The 24,588-nt window shown below is 39.7% G+C and overlaps 1 protein-coding gene across 1 annotated transcript in view; it reads right to left on the bottom strand.

Moving 5' to 3' along the window:
• The window catches only part of TNFAIP6 (TNF alpha induced protein 6), a 29,714-nt gene extending 5,623 nt beyond the window's left edge, over positions 1–24,091 (bottom strand). Inside the window, exons 1-4 of the mRNA XM_014054700.2 lie at positions 23,931–24,091; positions 7,020–7,157; positions 5,299–5,460; positions 87–315 (exon numbers count right to left, since the gene is read on the bottom strand). Of these exons, the coding sequence (XP_013910175.2) occupies positions 87–315; positions 5,299–5,460; positions 7,020–7,157; positions 23,931–24,024 (623 nt within the window). The 5' untranslated portion in view covers positions 24,025–24,091. The remainder of the gene's footprint in view (positions 1–86; positions 316–5,298; positions 5,461–7,019; positions 7,158–23,930) is intronic.
• Positions 24,092–24,588: the final 497 nt, after the last annotated feature.

The raw sequence follows: 24,588 nt of genomic DNA on the forward strand, positions 1-24,588 counted from the left end.
AAAAAAACTTGGCCTCTTCTCTGATCCCTTCGCCCAACCATTTGCAATTTGTACATCTTGTATTATGAAAGATTCAAACATTTTACCTGCCCACAAATCCATTTATATCATCATAGCTGTCGTATATTTCCAAGTAATCAGCCATGCAGGCGGTATCATCTTCTAGGTCGAAGTCCAGAAACTGGAGTTTGATCCGTTGGCCATACTTCACTCTTACGTGCCAGTAACAGACTTGGTCATCTTCATATTCCTTTGGGTATCCAGGAGTTTTAAAAACATGTTTTGAAGCTGTGAAGATTCCACCACAATCTTTTCCTGAGAGAGGAATAACAACATCAGATGTCATACTTGTCCCAGATGTCAAATTGTGCTTTTGCAGCCTTATATATAACACATGGTTTGGGGTTTTTTTTTTTTTGCCAACCTTTTACAGCTCAGAACTCTTTAACAGTTCTGAAAGTGAATTTAAATCACATACACTTTTGTAAATCTGCACATTAAATTAACTGGATACATTGTTAGCCATCTTTCAAGCACATGATTTTTTCCCATATAGCTTAATATTTCCTATCAGTAGGACAAGCTCTTAACCTACTGCAGGTTGGCCACCTGCAGGGAGCAGTAAATTCAGAAGCCCTCAAAAATTATGAACACTTTCAGAGGAAATGAAAACACACTCAGTATCTCTACCCAGGTCATTTCTCTACCTTTCAAATTGCTGTCTAGTCTAACGTCTACTCCTTCACCCCAATTCATTCCTAAATCATCTCCAAGGTAGTCCTCGACTTACAACAGTTCATTTAGTGACTGTTCAAAGTTATAACGCCACTGAAAAAAGGGACTATTTTTCACATCTACGACCATTGCAGCATCCCCCATGGTCACAATTCAGACGCTTGGCAACTAGCTCATATTTATGACAGTTGCAATGTCCTGGGTTCAAGTGATCCCCTTTTGCAATCTTCTGATATGCAAAGTCAATGGGGAAGGTAGATTCACTTAACAACCGTGTTAGTAACAAGAACTGCAGTGATTCAGTGGGAAGAAAGGTTGTAAAACAGGGTAAAATTCACTTAACAAATGTCTTGCTTAGGAACATAAGTTTTGGACTTAAAAGTCTACATGTATTCAGGGGATTCCACTGCCTTCCTCAAATAAATAATTGGATAACAGAAATATAAACATCTGTGTGCTTGATGTGCTTTTAGCAACTCCACAGCCAATACCTTCCAGATATTTACAAGCAGAAGAAGGCCAATTCAATGCCTTTCTGCTGAATCTAAGAAGGCATATTTATGGAATTTATTTAAAGTGTTTATATAACCACACATGGAGAAAACTGCAGAATTTTTCAAAGAAAACACAGTGTTGTTAATGCTCATCATTCAGAAATATAAAATGTTGCATTTAGGAGGAAGGAAGGAAGAGAAAGGAAGGAAGGAAAGAAAGGAAAGAAAGAAAGAAGGGAAAGAAAGAAAGAAGACGAAAGAACAGAAATCAAGCACCTCAAATATTGAATATAGTGTAGTTTCTAATATTAGACTTATGGTCTACTATTATACTATCTAATATATTATGGAAAACTCTATTTCCATTAAAAAAAGATTCAAAAACAATTGTTTATAAAAAGAAGTGAACCCGTAAATTAATTAAACAGGGCAGGGCTATATTATACTTTAGTGTTGGAAGCACTGAAGTGTTTCCATAACAAAGGAATCAACTGATGACATCACCATTGCTCAGGGGAGGCCCAGTTGGCTCCCTGTTAAGTTGTCCACTGAAGTAATACCCATCTATCTATTTGCGGTCACCTGCTTTCAAACTGCTGGGTTGGCTGGAGCTGGAGCGAGTGATGGGAGCTCAACCTCCCATATGGTAGCATTGGGTCTCAAATGTGAGCCTGTGGATTATCAGACCAGGGTCCTAGCCACACGAGTCACTAGGTTCCCTAATTAAACAGGGATGAGGCACTTCACAATTGCTTCTAAGCTTTGGAGTATAAGACATGGCACCTTCCTCTTTTAAGAATTATTTTATGAAATAACTTTCAAAAGTGAATCCAAAATATTGCAGATCTCTACAGACAAGTAATGATGAAAGATCCCCAAAATTGAAGATCCTTGCTATTAGAATAGAAGCATATTCTCTATAGAGTAGAACCTCTGGTCACGAATGCTTCTGGACACGACCAAATCGGGTTCGAACCAAAAATTCACAAAATTTTTGAATCTGGTCACGAACACATACTCGGGTGGTGATCAAACACGGCCATGGCTGATTTTCCCTTCCATGCCATTTTTTGTAAGTGCCAAACAACGGCGACTTCATGTGGCCACTACATTAATTTTGGTTAGGTTCAGGTCAGGACCAAATCGGGTTGCGACCAAAGTTATGGAACGAATTATGGTTGTGACCAGAGGTTCTACTGTATTTTCCAGTTTAAAAAGTAAAGGTTTCCTTGTCAGTTTTGTCCGACTCTAAGACATGGTATTCATCTCTGTTTCTTGGCCGAGGGAACCAGTAATGTCCAAAGACAATTTCCGTGGTCATGTGGCCAGCATGGAATGCTATCACCTTCCCACCAAAGAGATACCTATTAAACTACTTACATTTACATGATTTTGAACTGTTAGGTGGGCAGGAGCTATGCTGCCAGCTCTCCAGATCAGAGGTGGTATTCATCAGGTTCTGACCAGTTCTGGAGAACCGGTAGCAGAAATTTCGAGTAGTTCAGAGAACCGGTAAATACCATCTCTGACTCGCCCCAAATCCCATCTATTCTCTGCCTCCCGAGTCCCAGCTGATCGGGAGGGAATGGGGATTTTGCAGTAAACTTCCCCTGGAGTGGGGAGGGAATGGAGATTTTACAGTATCCTTCCCCTGCCATGCCCACCAAGCCATGCCCACAGAACCTGTAGTAAACCTGTAGTAAAAAAATTTGAATCCCACCACTGCTCCAAATAAAAAGTTCAGCGTTTTCAACCGCTGAGACTTAAATTCCGCTTCCCATAATGGGTTTAGAAATTATTCTGAGCCAAAAGAAGAGTTGTTTCTTTAGTTTTGTCTTTAATGTACAGACTCAACAGTTATTTGTGGCGTAATGTTAAATGTGAAGTGGGCTATTAAGTCTTGTTTACCAACCATGGATAAACCAAAACATGGCTTGGTGTGACATGCTGAATTAACCCCTTTTGAACTTAATAGTTTTAAGAATATTTCACGGAATGATAAAGTCTCTCCCCTGAGCATTTCCTGTTTATGAATTATATCTAAGCAAGTATCCTAGAGTAACCTCTAACTTCTGGCAACTCAAGTCAGGGCTGAATGTCACAAGCAATTAACACTGACAAGTGGCGAGGCCCTCAGGTCCACTTGGTCGGCTAGCCAGATGGAATGGGTAGGACTTTCCCAAACAGCAACCACGGGGGCACAGTAACAGCTTAAGAACTGGTTCTGCTGCCAGCAGAAAGTGGACTTGGCAGAAACAATGTTACATGCTCTGACATGGTTGGACACTGGAGCTTATCCTGGGGACTAGCCCTGCCTTCACTTGCAGCTGTTTCCCTTACAGCTCCTTCCCCAGAAAGACTCTGGCAAGCGAAGGAACGTTCGGAAAGATTTGAACTTATATTTGTCACTGTAAATGAAGTCTGCTCTGAACGTAGGACAGGAACAAAAGGAGTTGGTTGAAGATGCAGATCTAATTTGTTTATGAACTTTAAATTCTGCTTTCTGCATGTTTCAGCAGAGTGGCTTTTGGCAAAGTCACTCTGGGTTAGAATACAAGCAACAGTATAATTAGGCACAGTATGGGGCTGCTGCTCAGAATGATGTCGATTGCCGAGTTGTTCTCTTTTCCATCTCTCCTGTAGAGTGTTGAATCTCTTACCATGTGATACATTGTGACAGTACACATTTTAGTTTGGAAGAACATTCAGTTTTCTACGGCACTTCATCGTAAATCTTAATTTGGCCATTCAGCACTATCTTACGTATTCAGCAGGAGGTTCTGCTTAAACTTCTTTAGCTGGCATAGGACAAGTTCTTTTTCTCATGCTCCATATTGCATATGGAACAGGCCCCGCCACATAAATGATGTTCTTCAAACAGGCAGGATATCTCTTAGAGATAAGCTGTAGTGCAATGATGGCAAACCTTTTGGGTTGGCATATCAAATTTTTCTGAAAATGCCTAACTTGACTCTGCTGGCATGTCACCTCCCCACCAGTGGTAGGATTCAAACATTTTTACTACCTGTTCTGTGGGCGTGGCTTGGTGGGTGTGGCATGGCTCGGTGGGTGTGGCAAGGGAAGGTTACTGCAAAATCTCCATTCCCTCCCAATCATCTGGGACTCGGGAGGCAGAGAATAGATGGGGGTGGGACCAGTCAGAGGTGGTATTTACTGGTTCTCCGAACTACTCAAAATTTCTGCTACCGGTTCTCCAGAACTGGTCAGAACCTCTGCTCCCTACCCCAAACAAAAGAAGTATTCTTTATTGATTTATTTAAAAAAATACAATCCAATCATGCATGTGATCCCCAGAATCAGCCATGCACTGCTTGTCTTCAGACAGTGTTCTATCTTTTTGCTGACAGGCCTCTGAGGCCTACTTGAGGCTGCTCTGGCCCACGGGAGGCCTTCATTATTGGAGAATGTTCTTCAACAGCCTCCAAAAACTGTATAAAAGCATACCCCATTCTGTGTGTTTTTGAAGGTTCTTGAGGCTGCACAAGAGAAGGGTCCAGAAATTGCACGAAAATGTAGCCTATTCTACAGCTGCCTCTGAAAAATGTGTAAGAATAACGCGTGCCTTTGAGAATAGTTGTGGGTTGGTGACTACTAGCCCAAAATGTCATGGTGTATCCCTTGTTACAAGTTCGAGTCTAGTGGATCCTTCATTGAGCAGGGGGATGGATCAGATAATTTTTAAAAGTCCCTTCAAACTCTAGCATTCAATTATATATTAATTACCATTCCAATATGAGGATTTCTGCATTACTGCCCATCTTGTGAGCAGTCCACTACTAATAAAATTATTATCCCTGGCTATACCTTCTACATTTCTTTTCTTGTAATGTTATCATTTAATATTGCCAATATAATTTTCGGTCTTGAAGTTTCTAAATCAAGATATGTGAATGCATCTGATGAAATGAGTTTTAGCTTATAAAAGTTTTTGCTAACATTAAGCGTACGTTATTCTTTAAGGGGCCACAGCAGTTAAAGGCAGGTACTTTTGCGAAGGTGTGTCTTTAAGTCTAAACAGCTGTAAGAAATATATTTCATGTTCACGTACCATTAGGATTATAGCAATAGGCGTCCCACTTCTCACTTTTGTTGAGCCGAAACCCATAGTCTACGATCCCTGTCTTCCCAAAGCCGCAGTTGGTTCCTGGTTTGACAATAGGATATCCGACTCTTCCCTTAGATAACCAGCCAGCAGCACACATATGGAAGCCTGAGAGATGAAAGGCAAGTGTCATACAAGACAAGTGTTGGCTAAGAAGGGATGCTGAACTTCAGGTTCACAACTTCTTGTGCTCATTACTATCATACAATAGAGTCCCAGGTATTTAAACTTGAATTAGAGTTTGCGAGCAAAATAGTTTCCACCCCTGACACAGAGAAATGTATATGCCTGGTTCATATTTTCTCAATTGTGTCATCTTTGCCTTTTAGCACAAAAAGAAATTATTAAAATAATAATAATTAAAACTTATTAGGAGGCATAGGCTGAGTAAACTGTACTGTAGTCCTGAGCATCTTTATTCAAAGATGCCTGATTAATATAAAACATTACACTACTGTAGTCTTGGTGAGTTAATTTCTATTCTACCCAGAATGCAAATCTATTTGACACAACTGCAGAATACAGACATTGTGTTTCAGATCATGTTCATTTATTCTTTATAAAGGTACAGTTTTCTCCTTTCCAGTCATGTCTGACATGCTGCTCATCTCCATTTTTTTGGTCGAGGTCCGAAGACAAGCAAAGAATAGAATACTTTATTGTCACTTTCAATGTACACTGAATGGCATACATTAAAATGAAATTACGTTGCATACAAAATATTTTCTAATACTTTAAACACATCTATAACTAATTCATTCTTTACTCTAATTCTGAAAAATATAAACCTTTGTTTATATTTTCTAAAATAACTTTCAAAATTGAATCCAAAGTATTCCAAATATAAACATAAACAAACCTTTGCTTATATTTTTCGCCTGCAGCTGAAATATCTTTGACTTGCCCTATTCTGACTTTTGGGTTCAACAAATGAGGCTCTTCATATTTTACTTGATAGTGTAAACATCCCAAGCCACATATTGTTAATATTGGTCACTGGTTTACATCATGTATGTGAATGCACTTTACTGAAAGTTCCAGACCTATGTTGTACTGCTTGTATGGATATTTTAAGATGTATCTGTCCAACATACGATCAACTCAAGACCAAATGGATGTGTATTCTAGTACACAGAGTTCTCAGAATATTGCCCTTTGTGCGGCTTATAACTTACTTTTTGAAACATGAGCAGGTCTTGAACAAAACAATATACCTGATACTGTGGTTTCTTCCCCACCTCCCCAAAACTTTAACCTTAGACTGTCTACTGTCAACCTCACCCCATTCCTAAGAGGTCTTTAAGGGGCATGCATAAGCGTACCAGCGTGCCTACTGTCCCTGTCCTAATATTCCCTTGTATTCGTATTTATTTCATGTATTCATAATCTTATCTATACTTATATCTGTTATCTAATTTATACTTGACAAAATAAATAAATAAAAAATCAAAAGCCCGTGATGGACAGACATCACAAAGTTTGCTAACCACTAGATGGCCACAAGGGGTTGGAGTTTTTGGTGCTGCCATCTAGTGGTTGACCATATTTATGCAGCCCACATATGGAAATAACTGATAAATACATTCAAGTCTTATTATCCTGTACACTGCTTGTTCTAAGCATGCACAGGATTATACTCTTAAGTGACATCAACTACACCATTGTACCTATTTTTCTTGCAGCCTCCAATTGCTTGAGTGTTGCTAACTGTCCTCCTTCATATTCACACACCGATTTTGCCTCATCGTAAGTCAGCTGGTATTTCCCAGACCGTCCTTCTCTGTGGTACACTCCTGCTGCTCGTTCTGTTAATTCAAAGTAAAAGTTGCAATGAATATTATAAAAAGAAAAGCTGGCATAATGACTACCATGTTGGAAAACCAAAGCATGGAGATTTCTAATCCCTTGGATTTTTTAAAACCTTGATGAATTCCTGACCGAGGGACGAATGATCTCCTTAAAACCAGAGAAAAATTCTATACCTGCTCCAGATCTGAAATTGATTAGCATAGGGAATGTAATTCTTGGAGACACCAATTTGTTCCTTGTTCCTTAAATTTTTAATTTAAAAAAAACACAAAGGAAAAGATGTCTGAGATGCTGAGAGGCATAGGCTTCTGTACTGCCAAGAACACTTCTTGCCCCAAATTAGTCTTTAAACTTCATTATAAAAATAGCTTTTAAAGAAATGGCTGGCTCCATTCACTATTTTGTTTGGGTATGTGGCTGCGTGCCTAGAAAAAGGACAAAAGATGGAAGAAGCTGTAGGGATCATCCTGTGGATGATGGGATAGACCAACCCTGTAAATAAATCAGTGTTTGGAACAGTTTAATCATTATGTACCTTTTTCTTTTGTGATGCCTCGGGGATCTGTTTTGAGAGTGTACTTTCAACAAGTCCTAAATTTTCAAATTTTCAACGCCCATCAATCCCATGACCCATCCCAAAAGTTCTGGGATCCCCGGATTAATAGATGTAGTAGCATTTCCTGCAATCAAGAAGGTCCTGGATTCCCATCTTCTACTCCTATTTTTTTGTCCCCTTTAAACCAGGGATCTCCAGTCCAAGGACCGACAACTGTCTACAGTATTCCAAAATCCATGCCACACAAACAAGCAAAACTGCATCCAAGGGATGCAGGCAGCATGTGAAACCACGCTCCATCCGGTCTATGGAAAAACCTCTCTCCATGGAACCAGTCCCTGGTGCATAAAATATTGAGAGTCACTGCTTTAGCCTCTGACACCACAGTTACAGGGATAAGAATTATGGAGGTACTGCAAAAGCTGGGAGATGAGATGAAAGCTGTTGTGTCTCAGGTGTCAATCAGCACAGTATCTGGACTCTCATTGGTTAAAACACATGGAGTGTACTGGCGGGAGAATTATGAGTTCTAATTGGTTGCCGGTTTGACAGCTGCCATATAAAAAGCTGTCAAACAGGAGTTGTTCCGGTCTGTTGCTTCTGGTTGTCAGTAAACACTTCTGGTTGACTTGCCTCTCACCTCAGCTCGTGATTCCTTGTTCAGGAATACACACATAAAAAAAGCCTCCTGTTCAGGGTTGTGCTTCAAATTTTTTAGCAAGGAGTTCTTTGCCTGAAAACCCACGCATGGCTATAGTGGCCTAGTTGGCCTCCTGCACCACAGCGGGGGGGGGGGGGGAGGTTTTGCCTTCCCCTGGCTCCAGAGGCTTTTCTCAAGCCTCTGGGAGGGTAAAAATGGCCTCCCCAGGGTCCGGAGGCCCTCTGGAGGGCAGAAATGGGCTCACACTTCTGGTATGTACGTTTTTTGCCCTCCTGAGCCTCTGCGCATGTCCTGCACCTATCTGCATCCAAAACAGGCCACATGAGGACTCTTGGGAGGGGCGGGCAGGGCCAGCCAGGAGTAGGATTTGGGGATTCCCCAAACTGCACAGAATCTTAGCTAGAGGTTCTCCCGAACCCTTGAAAAACCCCAGCAGCCCACCGTGCTCCTATTCCTATATTATAACATCTACAATATTCTTTTCAGGAACCAGAGAACGGCTGTCCAATTGTATTTAGCGTAAAACAGCAGAAATAAATCTGTTTTGTCCCCATGCTAAGAATAGTGTTTTTGCTGGCCTTTGGCTGTCAGAAATTGATCTGATTTAATTTGATTTAACTTGAAGAATAGCGTTAAAGTGTTAGTAAGCCTTAAGTGAAAACTGGTTGTGTTCCAAGAACATATTTTCCCAAATCAAGTTTGGAAGTAGGGTTTTTGTTTGTTTGTTCTAACATAGGCATAGAGAACAGACATCCCAGCATCCCCATGTGGAGCATATTAGGAACATTCGAGTGGTGCGGAAATGATGTAATAAAAATAATAGTTTTTATTACAAAATTATAATTATATAACATGAATGATATAATATATTAATATTAAACATGCATAAATTCATATGCCATCCGATTCCCAGTGGCTCCAGGCAGTAACCATGTAAAGCACAATTAAGAACGCATGGAGTGTTTTTGCTGCCTCAAGTTGAGTGAAGAACTCAGACTCCTTTTTTGCAGTCCTCACAACGATCTCAAGATGGCATCAAACAATTATAATAGCAGGGATTTTCCAAAACCAACAAAACAGTGTTATGCTGTTTTGAATTTGAAATAACACAAGTTGGATACTTTAAAATAGTGCATTAAAGCAAATAAAACAAAACAAAGAAATTCTTTCTTAAAAAGAGAGGGAAAAGAAAGGCCACGATGACGTCCATATGTAGTCCATTTTGTATCATCATTTGGTCGACTTAGGCTTGAGAGAGAATCAGCAGAAGCCATTATTCCAAAAACTAAGTTGACCAAACTGCTTCTGTACATACAATCTATGTTGCTTTCCTCTCTTCCTTTTCTACCTTGAAGTACCGGTAAATTACAATTGTCCTTAGCGAATATCGCCTGTCTTTTGCCTAAAATCTATTGAAAGATATGAAGCGTTCCTGAACAAGTGGGGAGCGAGTAGACCACATTATAAACCTCACCAGATGTCTGAATTCTGTGAATTATTATGGAGGAAACTTGACTGTTCACAAATGGCTATAGATAGCCAAAGATGACCCATTAACAGAAAGTAAACTTGTGAGGTAACTTCCTTCCCTCTTTTCTTGAGTTGTGCAAAATTTCACGTGTGCAAACAAGGAATGATTCTGGAAATCATAGAACCATCCTGAAAAAGGCAAGATTTGGCAGGGTCTGAAAGTAAAGGGAGTATTCTATAATATTTTGGAACATTTTGCACACTTTTTCACTATCCTGCCATTCCAGGAGATTTACTATCAGTTCCCATTGTGGTTATTCTTTAACACAGGTAGGCACATATGCAATCAACTGGCCTGCAACCACTCAGCATTTTTATTTGCTGAGCTTTTATGAATCTGAAGGCATTGTTAAAAATAAAAACATTCGTGCAGATTAATACTTTGCTTTATAACTGCCAAATTTCATTTACATTTTATTTACAATGTAATGATTTTAATGTTAAAAAAATAGAATGAAATAGGGAGCCTGACAGGACAGAATTATTTTTAAGTGAAACCAGAGACATTGTAAGTAAAATAGGTACCGATGGGGTGAATTATGGATATTTAGTATACGCTCCTTTATAATGTTCAGATTACAGTATAATGGTCAAATAGATAGGCTCATTCTATGAATTCTATTTTGAAAAATTAAATGTACAACAGTAGAATACTAAAAATGTTGGACTTTGGAAGAATGAAACATATTATTTTTAGGGAACTAATAGAATTGTAGTTATTACAAAAATGTACATCAATAAATAAAGTATAATTAAATGTAATTAACTAAATGTAAATAATAATGCATTAATGTCAGCTTAAATCAGCATTCTTGATTTTAATAGTATTGAGATATGTTATGAACAGCCTGCATGTGTAATGTCTACACATTAGTGCAGGATTGGCTAATCTTCTGTAAGGAGGTGGATTTTAGGTTTTAGGTTTTTTTAAATGCAAACAAAAAATATTTTATCTTACTTTCACATCCTTCCAGCTTGATTAATAGATTGTACATGAATGCACTCCTCATGGTATTTTATTTAGATTTAGAGATTGAATCTTCCCTCTGTCCTGCTCAAACAATTGGGGCAGGGTTCTGTGTTTATTTCAAAATTATTCCATAACAGAAGCAAATTTACTAGACTGATGTAATTTGGCTACTCACAGCATCTATCATGAGTAACTTTCCCAGGTTTCTTTAGAAAAACACATCAATGATATATTGTTGGATCAGCCCAAGAAATGATGTAAACAGCATGAATACAGCAACTCACTGAACTTGGATGGGTGAGAGGCATGAAGGGGGGAAATAGAGCTCTCTGGGCCCCCTGGCAAATTTTACAGATCCCCCCTCAGGCGGGATTTACAGATCCCCATGCCATCAGGATGAGAAAACTCAGGCACTGAGTGTGTATGGAGATTCTCAGTCATCCAGGTCATGGTTGTCCCAAAGGTGCTTTTTCAAAAGGCAACTGGACTTTCTTTGTTTTGCCTTGAAGACATTTCACTTCTCATGGAAGAAGTTTCTTCAGTCAGAACTGGAGAAACTTCTTCAATGAGAAGTGAAAAGCCTTCAAGGAAAAACAAAGAAAGTCCTATTACCGTTTGAAAAAGCAACTTTGGGACTCAGGCACTGAGCTCTATAAGGGTGCAAAAATCAAGGGAGAAGAAAAGGAAGAACACAGTCACATAGGCTATTTTTTGATTGTGGGGAGACCATGATCACTGGTGTCTATGTGAGGGAGCAAGAAGGTTTACAGTGACATAAGTAATATGATTGGAATACACATCCTACCCCTTTTCTGCATGCATCAGGATGAAGCTGATGCAACAGTTCTGTATGTTTGTTATGGATGACAATTGCTTGTTTATTCTGTGTGATTTGCAGCAAACCATAACAGAATAGAAAACAGAACAGACAAGACCAAGTAAACAAACAGCAACCGATCCTTCAAACCCTCTTAAATAAAACTGTTTGGACAGCCTTATGGAAGGATGATCTGGATGAGTCCAGATGTTCCTTTGGTGAAAAGATAGTTCAAAGCACCATGGTTACCATGGAAAACTTGCCTCTGGACCCAAGCCTTCTCACCACTCCAGAGGGTGGTCATCTTGGATTCTGCAGCCAACTATGGCATTTCTGTTCTCTTTCTCCTTGTTCTTTCACAAACAGGAAAGAGAAGAACATCTGGAAAAGGAAGACAGCCACCATCTTCTTATAATGACCCCATAATCACTTGCGGGATGGAGTCTGGGCAACTGAATGGACCTGAGTGTTTACCGGCCAGATGTCCTTCCTGTTGCCAATGTGGACAGTGGTGAAATCTAATTTTTTCCCCACTGGTTCTGTGGGCGTGGCTTGGTGGTGGTGGGTCATGTGACCAGGTAGGCGTGGCCAACTTTCCCCCACTTTTTAAAGCATTTGTTCCTGCCATTTCTTTAAAAAGTGAAAAAAAAGGTTCTGACAATCACGTGGATCAGCTGTGAGTGAAATAAAATGGTTCCAATGACGTGTGGCTCACAGTTGAACCACGTGATCACCAGACCCTCTTTATTTCCCTTTTTAAAGCATTTTTCACTACCTATTTGCCAGAACCAGTAGTAAAAAAATTGCCTTAAAAGGTGGGAAAAAAGGTTCCATCCATTGCACGACACAGCTGAGTGTCACGGACCCTTTCCCCCCCACATTTTAAAGCTTTTTTTTTTTTTTACTACTGGTTCAGGAGAACTTTAGCATTTTTTGCTACTGGTCCTAGCGAACCGGTCAAAAACGGTAGCATTTCTGTGACCCGTCAAAACCGCGGTCCACTAAAGCGCGTCCGATTAAAGCGCGTACCTGACGTCATCAGCAGCGCGACAAATAAAATTAAAAATAAATTAAATTAAAATTAAAATAAAATTAAAGCAAGCCGATTCACATAAAGGTAAGGGTTAGGGTTAGGTTTAGGGTTAGGGTTAGGGTTAGGTTAAGGGTTAGGGTTAGGTTTAGGGTTACGTTAAGCGTTAGGGTTAGGTTTAGGGTTAGGTTTAGGGTTAGGTTAAGGGTTAGGCTTAGGGTTAGGTTTAGGGTTAGGTTTAGGGGGGTTAGGTTTAGATTTACGCGTTAATTTTAAGTTTACCGCTCACAGCGTGCTGTTTTCGTCGCGCTGTGATGACGTCACGTACGCGCTTTCGTCGAGCGCGTTTTAGTCTACCGCGGTTTTGTGGTGGAACCTGCATTTCACCCCTGAATATGGAGCTTTTTTCAGCAGATATATTCTCATTGTGCCCAGAGAAGAGACATATCTGCTTCTACCTAAGAACGAACTCACCACCTCCTGGTTGTGAGGCAAGGGCTCCACCTATATGCCACCTCACCACTCTGGAAAAGGAAGACAGGGCCCAACAATAATTCCAGGGAAATTTCCAGGGCTTCCAATGTCTTTGGCTCTAGCAGTGCTGCTACAGCTAAAGCAGTGGGTGACTTGGGAGTAGCAGCAGCAGCAATGGGGAATCCTCACTTGATCATCTGAATTTCTGAAAGACCGGTAAGCTTGTTAGGCTTACCTTGCATGATGAGATTTTGTTGAAAGTCTCGGGCAAGAAATGGCCAGAATGGGAGCTTGGTAGAGCTCCCTGCTTTCCCTGCCATCTCTATAGTAAGCCTCTGAATAGCATTAAGTAGCATACAAGGATCTGGGCAGGTTACAAAAAATAGCTTTAAATGAGAAAGTGAGTATGTTCTATCAGCCTGGAGGCATCTGAAAGGCCCTACAGTTATGTTATGAAAGATAAAGGAGAAAGTGAGTTCTTATTTGCAAGGCATAATCTTCTATGGTGCGGTCCTACTTAAAAGCATACTACACTAGATCTTTGTCTCATCAAAGGACTGACCAGTAATTGTACTAATGACTATTTATACATCATGCTGGGCCATATTTCATTTTAATCATGCCTTGTTGAATAACCCTCTGTGGCCAGATATACATTTGCCAAGCCAAAATGAAGCAAATAGATATTATGGCTTTATGCAAAATGAACACAGTCTCTGTGTTATCTTCCCATTTATTTTTTTTCTGCTTCCTTTATTTTCTTTTAGTGCTTGTACATATGCAGTCATAACAGGAACAATCCTTGTATGACATTAGTCTTTACTTCCTCCATAATATAAAACTTTTTATTTGGGATTTGGGAGAGCTATAACAGTAACATAATTAGAGATCATAGTCAGTTCAATATCATTTTTAAAAATTACTTAGCTGTAATCTACCTATTTATTTCAAAAAAATTTTTTAACTCATTTAATTTTAATAAAGAATTTAAAATATGCTTTAATCTCTTCCACTGATACACATGCAATAAAGGTATGTCCAAAATCTAAAAGTCTCAATAAAGGCATTTACTAAACCAACTCATAGTTTAGAAAATAACATCCCAACTATGGAATTGCCAAGAAGGATTTATCAGATGAAATGATAAAAGGTCAGAAGAAGAGGGGTGTGACCATTCTTTAAGTCAGGTAGAACAAAGAAAATGGAATGGAAATTTGGGATGGAAATTTGTTTGTTTACTTCAAGTACTTTTTCAGTGTTTGCTGGGAAGGAGAAACAAGCAAATTGGCTCTGATCAGGTATAGAAAGAGGTATTATACTGTATTGCTTTGAGGTCCATCTCGCTTAAGAGTCTATAATACTGGAAAAGGTGGAATAAGTTGGATAGATTCAATTGCAGTGGTGATGAATGCAGTATTGGAACGGATTTGACTTGAGGGGTCAAAATATAGACAGATAATCCTGGAGAAGGTCTGTTTATATGAAGAGTGGAGAATGATGGCCTCTTTATGAATTGAGGACTTCAGCTCCAAGAACTCATGAGCCAGCCATGCTGGCCATCATTCCTCACCTCTGGTCTATATGATCACTAAAAGTCAAGAGTCAAAGTGATGGCACATAAAGAATGCTAACCTATTTCTATCCTTAACAAAATAAGCATCTATAGTTGTTATATTCTGGGTAAAGAATGGAGGTAAGGCCTGATTGACTTCTAACAGCTCTTTATTCAATACTGCCTGTGATGCAACTTTTGCTCCCTGGCTGACACAGCTCCTTTTATAGGGAAGCTAATCAGTCCAAAACCAATCAGGGGAGAGGACCAAACTGAGAATTTCAACAGACAACTATATACAATACATAGCAATAATTATGAAGTTAGAGATAATTTTGGCTGCTATACTAGGTGAAAAGAAGCACAATAAGCCAAATTAAGTAGTGTAGGATAAGGTGACCAGATTTTCAGATTGGTAAAGAGGGACATCATTGACCGGGGGGTGGGGGGTGGGGGGGGCTTGATTAAAAATTTTATATTTTGTCAAAAGGTCACAAAGGCGATTACATGACCCCAGGACACTGAAACCATCATAAATACGAATCTGTTGCCAAACATCAAAATTTTGATCACATGACCATGAGGATGCTGCAACAGTCGTTAAGTGTGAAAAATGGTCGCAACGGTCACTAAATGTGAAAAATGGTCATCAGTTACTTTTTTCAATGCCATTGTAACTTTGGTCACTAAATCCATTATACCACCTTTCTTGCCACAGTTCTTAAGTGAATAACTGCAGCTGATAAGTTAGTAACATAAGTGAATCTGGTTTCCCCATTTGACTTTGTCAAAAGGTCACAAAAGGCAATTACATGACCCCAGGACACTGAAACCATCATAAATACGAATCTGTTGCCAAACATCAAAATTTTGATCACGTGACCATGAGGATGCTGCAACGGTCACTAAGTGTGAAAAATGGTCATCAGTCACTTTTTTCAATGCCATTGTAACTTTGTTCACTAAATGAACTGCTTGAAAGCTAAGGCTAGCTTGCATTATAATGCCTTATGCTAGCTTACATTTTCAAGAGAGAGAAGCTAAACTCCTTATTAGAATTGAAATAGAAATGAATAGTGTAGAGTAGAGTAGAGTAGAATAGAATAGAATAGTTTATTAGCCAAGTGTGATTGGACACACAAGGAATTTGTCTTTGGTGAATATGCTCTCAGTGTACATAAAGAAAAATAAAATAGAATACATTCATCAAGAATCATAAGCTACAACACTTAGTGATAGTCATAGGTTACTAATAAGCAATCAAATTATACTAGGAAACAAATCATTGGATTTTTAAATTATTGGATTTTCTTTCAAAGAAACTCAGTATGTGCTTCCTGATTATTAAAAGTGCAAATTCAGTGTCAATGACTCCTGACTATTTTTAAAAAAAGATTCTATCCAAAATAAATTGAAATAAACCATTTTAAAAAATTCTATGCACAATAGTTTGAAATGTATTGTGCATAGAATTTTTAAAAATGGTTTATTTCAATTTATTTTGGATAGAATCTTTTTTTAAATAGTCTAAGACAATTTAAAAAAAAGAATCCACACAGAATAAATTGAAGTAAATCATTTCAAACTATTCTACCCAGAATAAATTGAAGTAAAACTATTTTTAAAAATTCTATGCACAATACATTTCAAAGTATTGTGCATAGAATTTTTAAAAATGTAAGTCACAGTCATATGTCCACAAGATGCTGCAAATGGCTATAAATGTGGGTCAGTTATGGAGTGACTGCAGGGGAGACATGAGGCATCAGAACTTTGAACCAGGTCGTAAGTACCTTTTGGGGGGGAGGGAGGGGTCTGTCATAACTTTGAACAGTCACTCAGTTACCAGGCATAAGTTGAGGACTACCTGAGCAATCCTGCCTTTCAAATGCCAGGTAGCTCCATCAAGAGACCTTTTAATCTTTTTGTAAGAAAAATATGATGGAAAAAGAAACAATAACTATTGTACATTTATTCCAGGACATACACGAAGTCATAGGAATGGATCATGAATGAGAGCACATTTCCACCAATTAACCCAGAAAATAAAGCAGCAAGGATCCCACTATCCCCCCCACCTCCTCTTTCTCCCTCTTGTTTGCTTTTTGGGGGGAAGGAGGAGAAAGGACAAAAAGGAAAAAGAGGGAGAAAGAGGAGGTGGGGGGATAGTGGGATTCTTGCTGCACCAAGCTCAGAAAGCAGCAAGGATCCCACTATCCCCCCCCACCTCCTCTTTCTCCCTCTCATTCTCTTTTTGGGGGGAAAGGAGGAGAAAGGACAAAAAGGAGAAAGTGGGAGAAAGAGGAGGTGGGGGGATAGTGGGATCCTTGCTGCACCAAGCTCAGAAAGCAGCAAGGATCCCACTTTATCCCCCCCACCTCCTCTTTCTCCCTCTTGTTCTCTTTTGGGGGGGGAGGAGGAGAAAGGACAAAAAAGAGAAAGAGAGAGAAATGGCTGCAGGGAGAGCGGCGCTTGAGAGAAGCGGGCAAAAATAAAAAAAAAGCCTTCTGATGGCTGAGCCGCTTGGCCCGGGACCGAGCCTCCTCCTCGCCACGCTGTCGCTGCTGGAAAGCCGTCGCTCTCCCTGCAGAAAAACATTGAGTGTCGGCGCGTGCGCGTGCAGGAGGGGAAGGAGCCTCGCCCCTCGCCCCCCTGCGAGTGAGCTGAGTGGAGAGAGGGAAACCACTGCCCTCTAAAGGCCACATCGGGGATGACACTTCAGAGAAATAAAAACTTTTTTTAACGGCATCCTTTTTAAAATTGATTTTCTTTCTTTTGGAAAATCGGGACTTTTTGAACACGCTGCGGGACACAGGAGAAATTATTAAAAATTGTGACTGTCCCACCAAAAGCAGGACGCCTGGTCACCTTAGTGTAGGAGCACCTAGAGGTGGGAAAGCATATCTTCTCACAGAATGCAATGTAGAGGGCATGATAGCTTGCTGTTGAATGGACAAAACATTCTTTTTACTTATTGCATAAAAAAAATTAATCTATTTGATGGCCACTCTTCTGCCGGCCTTATTAGGCCCTATTCTCTCAACATGGTTGTATGCCACCCAATGTCACTGTCTTGTGCAATGTGTGGTTATACAAAGAGTATAAATCAATCAATCAAAATAGTTCTGGATTTTGTTCTTCAGTAACAACAATCCACTTTATACTTTTATACTAGATATAGTAAAAGCCTGCTACAGAGTGCATTGTATCTGGGAGATGGAGAATTGAACGCTCTGGTATCAAAGCACAGGAAAAAATCCCAGCTGGATATCATGAGAGTCTTCAAAGCAGTTTGAGGAAATCCTTCTCCCTGGGAGGCTTGGGAAAAAAAGCTGTTTTCTAATGGGATGTGAAAATATAAACACCATTTGCACATATTTATGCTTCTCTACTATGGAAAGGCAACCTACAGGATTTATACATTGGAATATGAGCTTTTCCTTCATGGTGGAACATAGGGAATTTTGTGGGGGTGGGGCTTAGAAATGTCACAGCTATATTCACCTTAGCAATCTGTGTCTGCCAAGCCCCCTCTTATAGCTTTAATCAGGACTGCATGCAACTTTTAAGAAAATAAAAGGATCCAGTGGCTGAGATGGCACAAGATTGGAACGGTTCGAGTTGCTGTGATGATACAGCCACTGTCTTAGCATGTTGCCTTTATAGATCAGCCTCAACTTATGACAATTGACCCCAAAATTTCTGTTGCTAAGTGAGATAGTTGTTAAGTGAATCTGGCTTCCCCATTGACTTTGCTTGTCAGAGTGTAACAAAAGAGGGTCCCGGGATCACATAATCCCGTGATATTGCAACAGTCATAAATATGAGTCAGTTGTCAATGCTTGGAGAGAGGAATGATCCAAGATACTTTCTTGTTGCCTGACCATTAGTAATCCTTCTACCAATCCACCTGTTTTTGATCTGTCTGATTGAAATAGAACAGAATTAGGTGTGATACAGAAAGAAGTGCCTCTGTCCTGGATCAGTGGGGATAGAAAGCTTCCCCTTGTTCCGATTGTTTGTTTGTTTATTTATTTAGTTTGTCAAGCATGTATGACATAACAGGTATAAATATAACCATGGACATTAACACAGGAAATGAGTACAAATAAATGGGGACAGTGGGACAGGGATGGTAGGCATGCTGGTGCACTTATGCACGCCCCTTATGGACCTCTTAGGAAAGAGGTGAGGTCCATGCTAGATAGTTTAAGGTTAAAGTTATGGGGGTTTGAGGCAGGGATGGGTTCTGCCTGGCTTTACTGCCTGGTTTGCTCGTCTGTGCACTTTCTGTGCGCGCGCTGGCTGCGTGCTGCATGTTCACAGTTCAACAATTTCAACTAAAATTGTTCTGCGCATGCACAGAACTCAAAAACAAGATGGCAGTGGCAACAGTGGTGACCAGGAAACCAGTTCAGGGGCGTGGCAGGCCTGGGTCGCTGCCAGTTCCAGTGATCCAGGCCGCCATACAATTCGGCTGAACTGGTAGGAACCCACCACTGGTTTGAGAATGTAACAACAGAGTCGGGTAGTGCATTCCAGGCATTGACCACTCTGTTGCTGAAGTCATATTTTCTGCAATCAAGTTTGAAGTGGTAGGTAGGATGTTGTAGCAAACAATTTTGTGTACTACGCTTAGGTCAGACCTTAATTGGCGTAGTTCTAGATTGTTCAAGACTGCACAGAAAAGCTTGGAAGGCTGGGCAAGCTGCAAGTCTAAGACACCCCCACACACACTTTTAGATATTTATATTGGCGTATGATAGCTAAAAAGCACACACTCCACAGAGGACAAAATGCATGTTCATTTAATCAGAGGGTTGTGTGCGTGTGTGTGTTTGTGTGTGTGTGTGTGTCATATGAACATAATCAGTGCTGGGGGTGGGGAAGGTTATCTTTTGCCTTGAGGTGGAAGGGGCAATTGTCTCAAGCCTTGAAGGAAGGAAGATGTGAATGTAATAATGATACAACTTAATAAATGTTTTCCTTTTCAGCTGCTCAAATCTGCATTTAAATTGTTTTAATGAAAAGTGGTTATTCTGGTGTTTGCCCTCATATGTGAGAGAATTACCAAAATATTCCATTTTGTCTATAGACTTCCAAAGAGGGCAATATTTAATTTGGAAATGCTCAATCCCAGGTCAATGCTTATCTTAAATTATTTTTTTCTTTCCTTGCTGCTGACACTCTGCCTCTCCCTGTCTCCTCCCCATTTTTCTCTGTATGTGCTAAATGAATCCAGCAAGAACAAAAAGCCAAGTTTACATTTGGCTAAAACATTTAAGGGAGAAACAAAGATGTAGAATTGAGATTTCTATTCCCTTTTGTTTCTTTTTGCATATTTGTGACTTTAGTTGACCTCTATAGAAATAGAAGTGGTATTATTTGGGCCATGTCAGATTTAAAATATCCTATCCCAGAACTGCTCTAGAGGCCTACAATGTTCTACGTGGGATGGAAGAGGACTCACTTTTGAAAGTCACAGCTTATTTAGACATTTATATAGCATTTTTTTCTTTTTAAAAAGAAAGTTTCCACAGCATGTGACAACAGTTCTAAAAATAAAATTAGAAAAAGAGTAGAGGGAAAAAAACAAGGAAGAGTACATGGCCAGAGCATTCTGTTGAGTCTCTCAAGGATTATCACGTTCGGGTTGAGTTCTAGGCATGACCCATATCAAATCAAGAATTATTTTCAACAGCAGGAATAAATGCGGTATGGGTAACATACATATGTAAATGTTGTCATATGCATAATAAGTACATACATTTTTTTGTATTTATAATGCCATACATTGAATAACACTCAAGACAACAAGGTATCTGCTAAATGGAATTAAAAATATATATTCTTCTTCGTATGATGGGGGGAAAATGGTGTCTATGTAACCCAAACTTCATCTTTAGGCAAGATTACTGAACCTTTCACAAAATGAATTAATATCTCAAAAGATGTGAATTTGCATGTGCTTTACTGAACTATTACCATGTCTTTCTCTCTATCTCACTGAGCCATGCTGGTGCAGAGTGCAGTACTGCAGACTATTTCTGCTGACTGCTTGATTGCCAGCAATTTGGCAGTTCAAGTCCCACAAGGCTCAAGGTTGACTCAGTCTTCTATTCTTTCAAGGTGTGTAAAATGAGGATCCAGATTGTTGGGGGCAATATGCTGAACTCTGTAAATCACTTAGAGAGGGCTGTAAAAGCACTGTGAAGCAGTATATAAGTCTAAGTGCTATTACTATCCTTTTAAGTAGAAAGATTTAGTACCGAGCCAAACTGATCCTTCAACCCACTCTTTCCTCTGTGGCATAGGGTGGTTTCAGATAGCCTCCCCTTCAAAAAAAAAAAAAAAAACCACACCATCTCCAACAAATATCTTTTTCTGCTTCCCTCTGCAACACCGGGCATTGATATTCTATGTTGAATGCAGCATATTCAACTTAGTGAGACGTTAATGATGGCTGAATATTGCCCACTATCATTCAAATGGTTTTTGAATGCTTCCATTTTGTACCAGCAAGGGAGTGGTTTAAAGGCAAAATTAAGTTATCTTGTGGAAGCTCAGTGTACCTATCACGTGTCTTGCTTTGGATATTCTTCCCAAACAGCTTTGCTGAATTTTAGCAGTTCACTCCAGAACGTCTCTGGGCCAGCAACTGGAAGAGTTGCAGATTTCTCCCCATTCATTAAGCTCTAAACTGTGGTTTATGAATCACAGTGGCTGACTTCACAGAAGACACTAAACTGAAACCAAGCCAAACTCATTCTGAAATAACATGATGTGATAACCAGGCTCTTGGATAAAATTATTTGAAACATATACAAAACTGCTTTTTATCGATGTACAGTTCATTCATCAAACCCAGCATTATTCTGATCAGCAAGAGATACCTAAGATATGCTTCTTGAGGGTTTCCTCAGGCTAATATCTGTTCCAATGCTTCTCCCCCCCTCTCAGCAGAAAGCAACAACAAGAGTACCAGTAGTTCTCCATCTGACGTTGTGAATGAGGAATTGGAAAGAGCAGTTTTAACTGGGGTTTGAACTAGTGGTGCCAGTCCGGTGAATGGGCAATTATATTTCAGTAAGATGAATAAATAAAAAAGATTTCCTACCCTCTGCTTACACTGACAGAATTTTTTAAAAAAAAAATTGGAAAGAGCAATGTCTGAACCAGGGATTTTTAGGAAAAGTTTCACTTCACAACACGCTAAGATTCCCTCCCCCAGTTTGTTATCACATGTCCTCTGCTGACCACAGAATCAAACTCTGACTCCATCATCTGTAGTTTACAAATCACAACTACTGTGTTTACAACACCAGGCTAAGCCCAAGCCAAACAAACCACATTTCGGCTTAATCTCAGAAAAGCTAAGCAAGGTGAGTGGCCTGGTTAATATTGGATGAGACACTCCCAGAAAAATCCCAAGGCTGTATATTAGATTGCAAATATATCCTGGAGGCTGGCAGTAGCCAACCAATTTTATGCTACTGCTAAAATCACTGTGTTGAGCTTGACAGGAGGAAGACTTGACATGACTAGCCTTATGTTGTGGGACAGACAATGCTTTTCTGGTTAAGGAGTATGGGTTTTTTCCCCTATTTTGTGGGGGCAAAGGCTGCCTGCAGTGGAGCAAAAATGAGCTGGCAGCTTTGGGGCATACAATATGGTGAGATTGTATTTTAGATTTCAAATATCTAGGCTATGCAGCTCCAATAACTGTGGGTGGCTTAAGCTGTAATCCACCCTAACACCCCCAGAATTTTAGGGGTTTCAGAAAGTTTTCATGCTGCCTTGTTCTTTTCCTCGTGTGGCTACTGGAAGATTGTTTTATTGTTCATGGGTGGCTTGCAACAATGCAAGTTTTGAAAGTCTGGGATCTGTACAAAAGGAGCTTAGGAGAGAATGAAATACCTTCTGGGCCACATAATTCCTCCCCACACCACATAACATCTGACTGTATCCAGATGTATGGTTTTCAGGAGGAGAGGGAGAACATCTAGTCATAGAACGGTTTCAGGAACTGGGTATGCCTAGTTTCATGAAAAGAAGGACTAGGGGAGACATGATAGCAGTGTTCCAATATCTCAGGGGCTGCCACAAAAAAGAGGGAGTCAAACTATTTTCCAAAGGACCTGAGGGTAGGACAAGAAGCAATGGGTGGAAACTAATCAAGGAGAGAAGCAACTAGAACAAATGAGAAATTTCCTGACAGTTAGAACAATTAATCAATGGAACAACTTGCCTCCAGAAGTTGTGAATACTTCAACACGTTTTTAAGAAGATGTCTGAAGTGGTGTAGGGTTTCCTGCCTAAGCAGGGGGTTGGACTAGAAGACTTTCAAAGCCCCTTCCAGCTCTGCTATTCTATATTCTATAACTTCAGCTTTCAGCAATATCAGCCAACATGCTATAGGATGAAAAATGCTGAGAAGTTTAGTAAGTTGTGGAGGGTATTACCAGTATTCTGATCCTTTTGCAGTTCTGTACCTAGATAAGCAAAGCTCTGTTTCCCTGAAGCAGAGATGGCTCCAGAATATTAAAATACGAGTAGAACAGTACGACTAAAGAGGTAGAAAAGAGAAGAGTTGGAGCAGAAGAAATAGGACTGCCTTCCACATCTAGTGCCATTCACATGGGATGGACTATAGTGTCCATCAACTACCATACAACTGTTTGAGCCATGCTACTTGGGCATGATTGGAAGCTGTCAATGAACTCATCTGAGAGTTGCCATGTTAGGAAATCTAAATTAATGTTAGGACATCTAAATTAATGTTAGGACATCTAAATTAAGCAACGGAGAAAATGCAGCATTTCCAGGAAGTATTTATGTTCAAAGGAAAGGCTGTTATGTATCTCGCACAGCTGTTTCTCTTTAAATCTCTTCTCTCCCCGTACACATCTCTAGAGGTCTAGCTTTCTGTATAGCTCAAGCTTTCTGATAGCATCGCTCTCACAGCTCATGTTTCAGAGGCATTCCTTTTCTTTAAACCAGATCTCTGCAAAAACATCTTTTAAAATGGAAAATAAAGAATTAAGTCCATGGTGCTATTATTCAGTAAAGATTTGTACCTTTAATGCAAGCTACACATTAATGCAGGGACTGAAATAGTAGCTCTTTCTGCAGTTAAACATTTATAAATAGAAGCACAAACAAAATAAAAATCAACTTACCTAACCAAATAGAATTGTGAAGAACTCCATCCTTGAATCCCCAGCTAAAACCTCTATCCCATAACAAGGCAAAAAGAAAAGTTAAAGCAATCATCTTTTCTGTTAAATATTCTGCACCTTCTGTTCAAGCAGCCTGGAAAACCACTGCTCGCAGCTGCTTAGTTGCTAGTGGAACATCTGGTTGGCAGAACTTAAATAGTGTTTTCATCTATGAGGTCAGAATGCCTTCTCCAATTAAAGTGGTCATAGGATTGCTCACAATTAAAACTGATCCCTGGATTTTTGTGTGCGGCTGACTCATTTTCTGCTTCCCTTAAAGGAAAGTCCAAAGTCTGTCATTGTAAATGTGCAATTGTCCAATTCCCAAAGCAAATGTCTAATTTTGACCTGCTTTCAAATGTTCAGATATCTTTTAACACTTTTGTATGTGGCAAGCTGCCCCATACAATTTTGCTTTTGGACAGGTGAATTGATTGCAAGATAATTTCTTTGGGATTTCTAGCTATTACAGCTCAGCAGTTATTAGTGAGAAATGTTTGGGAAAACTAAGATTCAGAAGATTCTAATTGCAAATAAAATGAACAGCGGTATGCACTGAAAAAGCCACTTTCATAAACTTCTATACTACCTTTTGCTTTAACGAGGGCATGTAATATAG

This window comes from Thamnophis sirtalis, unplaced genomic scaffold (genome assembly GCF_051295495.1).
Source record: "Thamnophis sirtalis isolate CommonGarterSnake01/CBP01778 unplaced genomic scaffold, rThaSir2_p1.2 scaffold_1, whole genome shotgun sequence".
Classification (NCBI taxonomy): domain Eukaryota; kingdom Metazoa; phylum Chordata; class Lepidosauria; order Squamata; family Natricidae; genus Thamnophis; species Thamnophis sirtalis.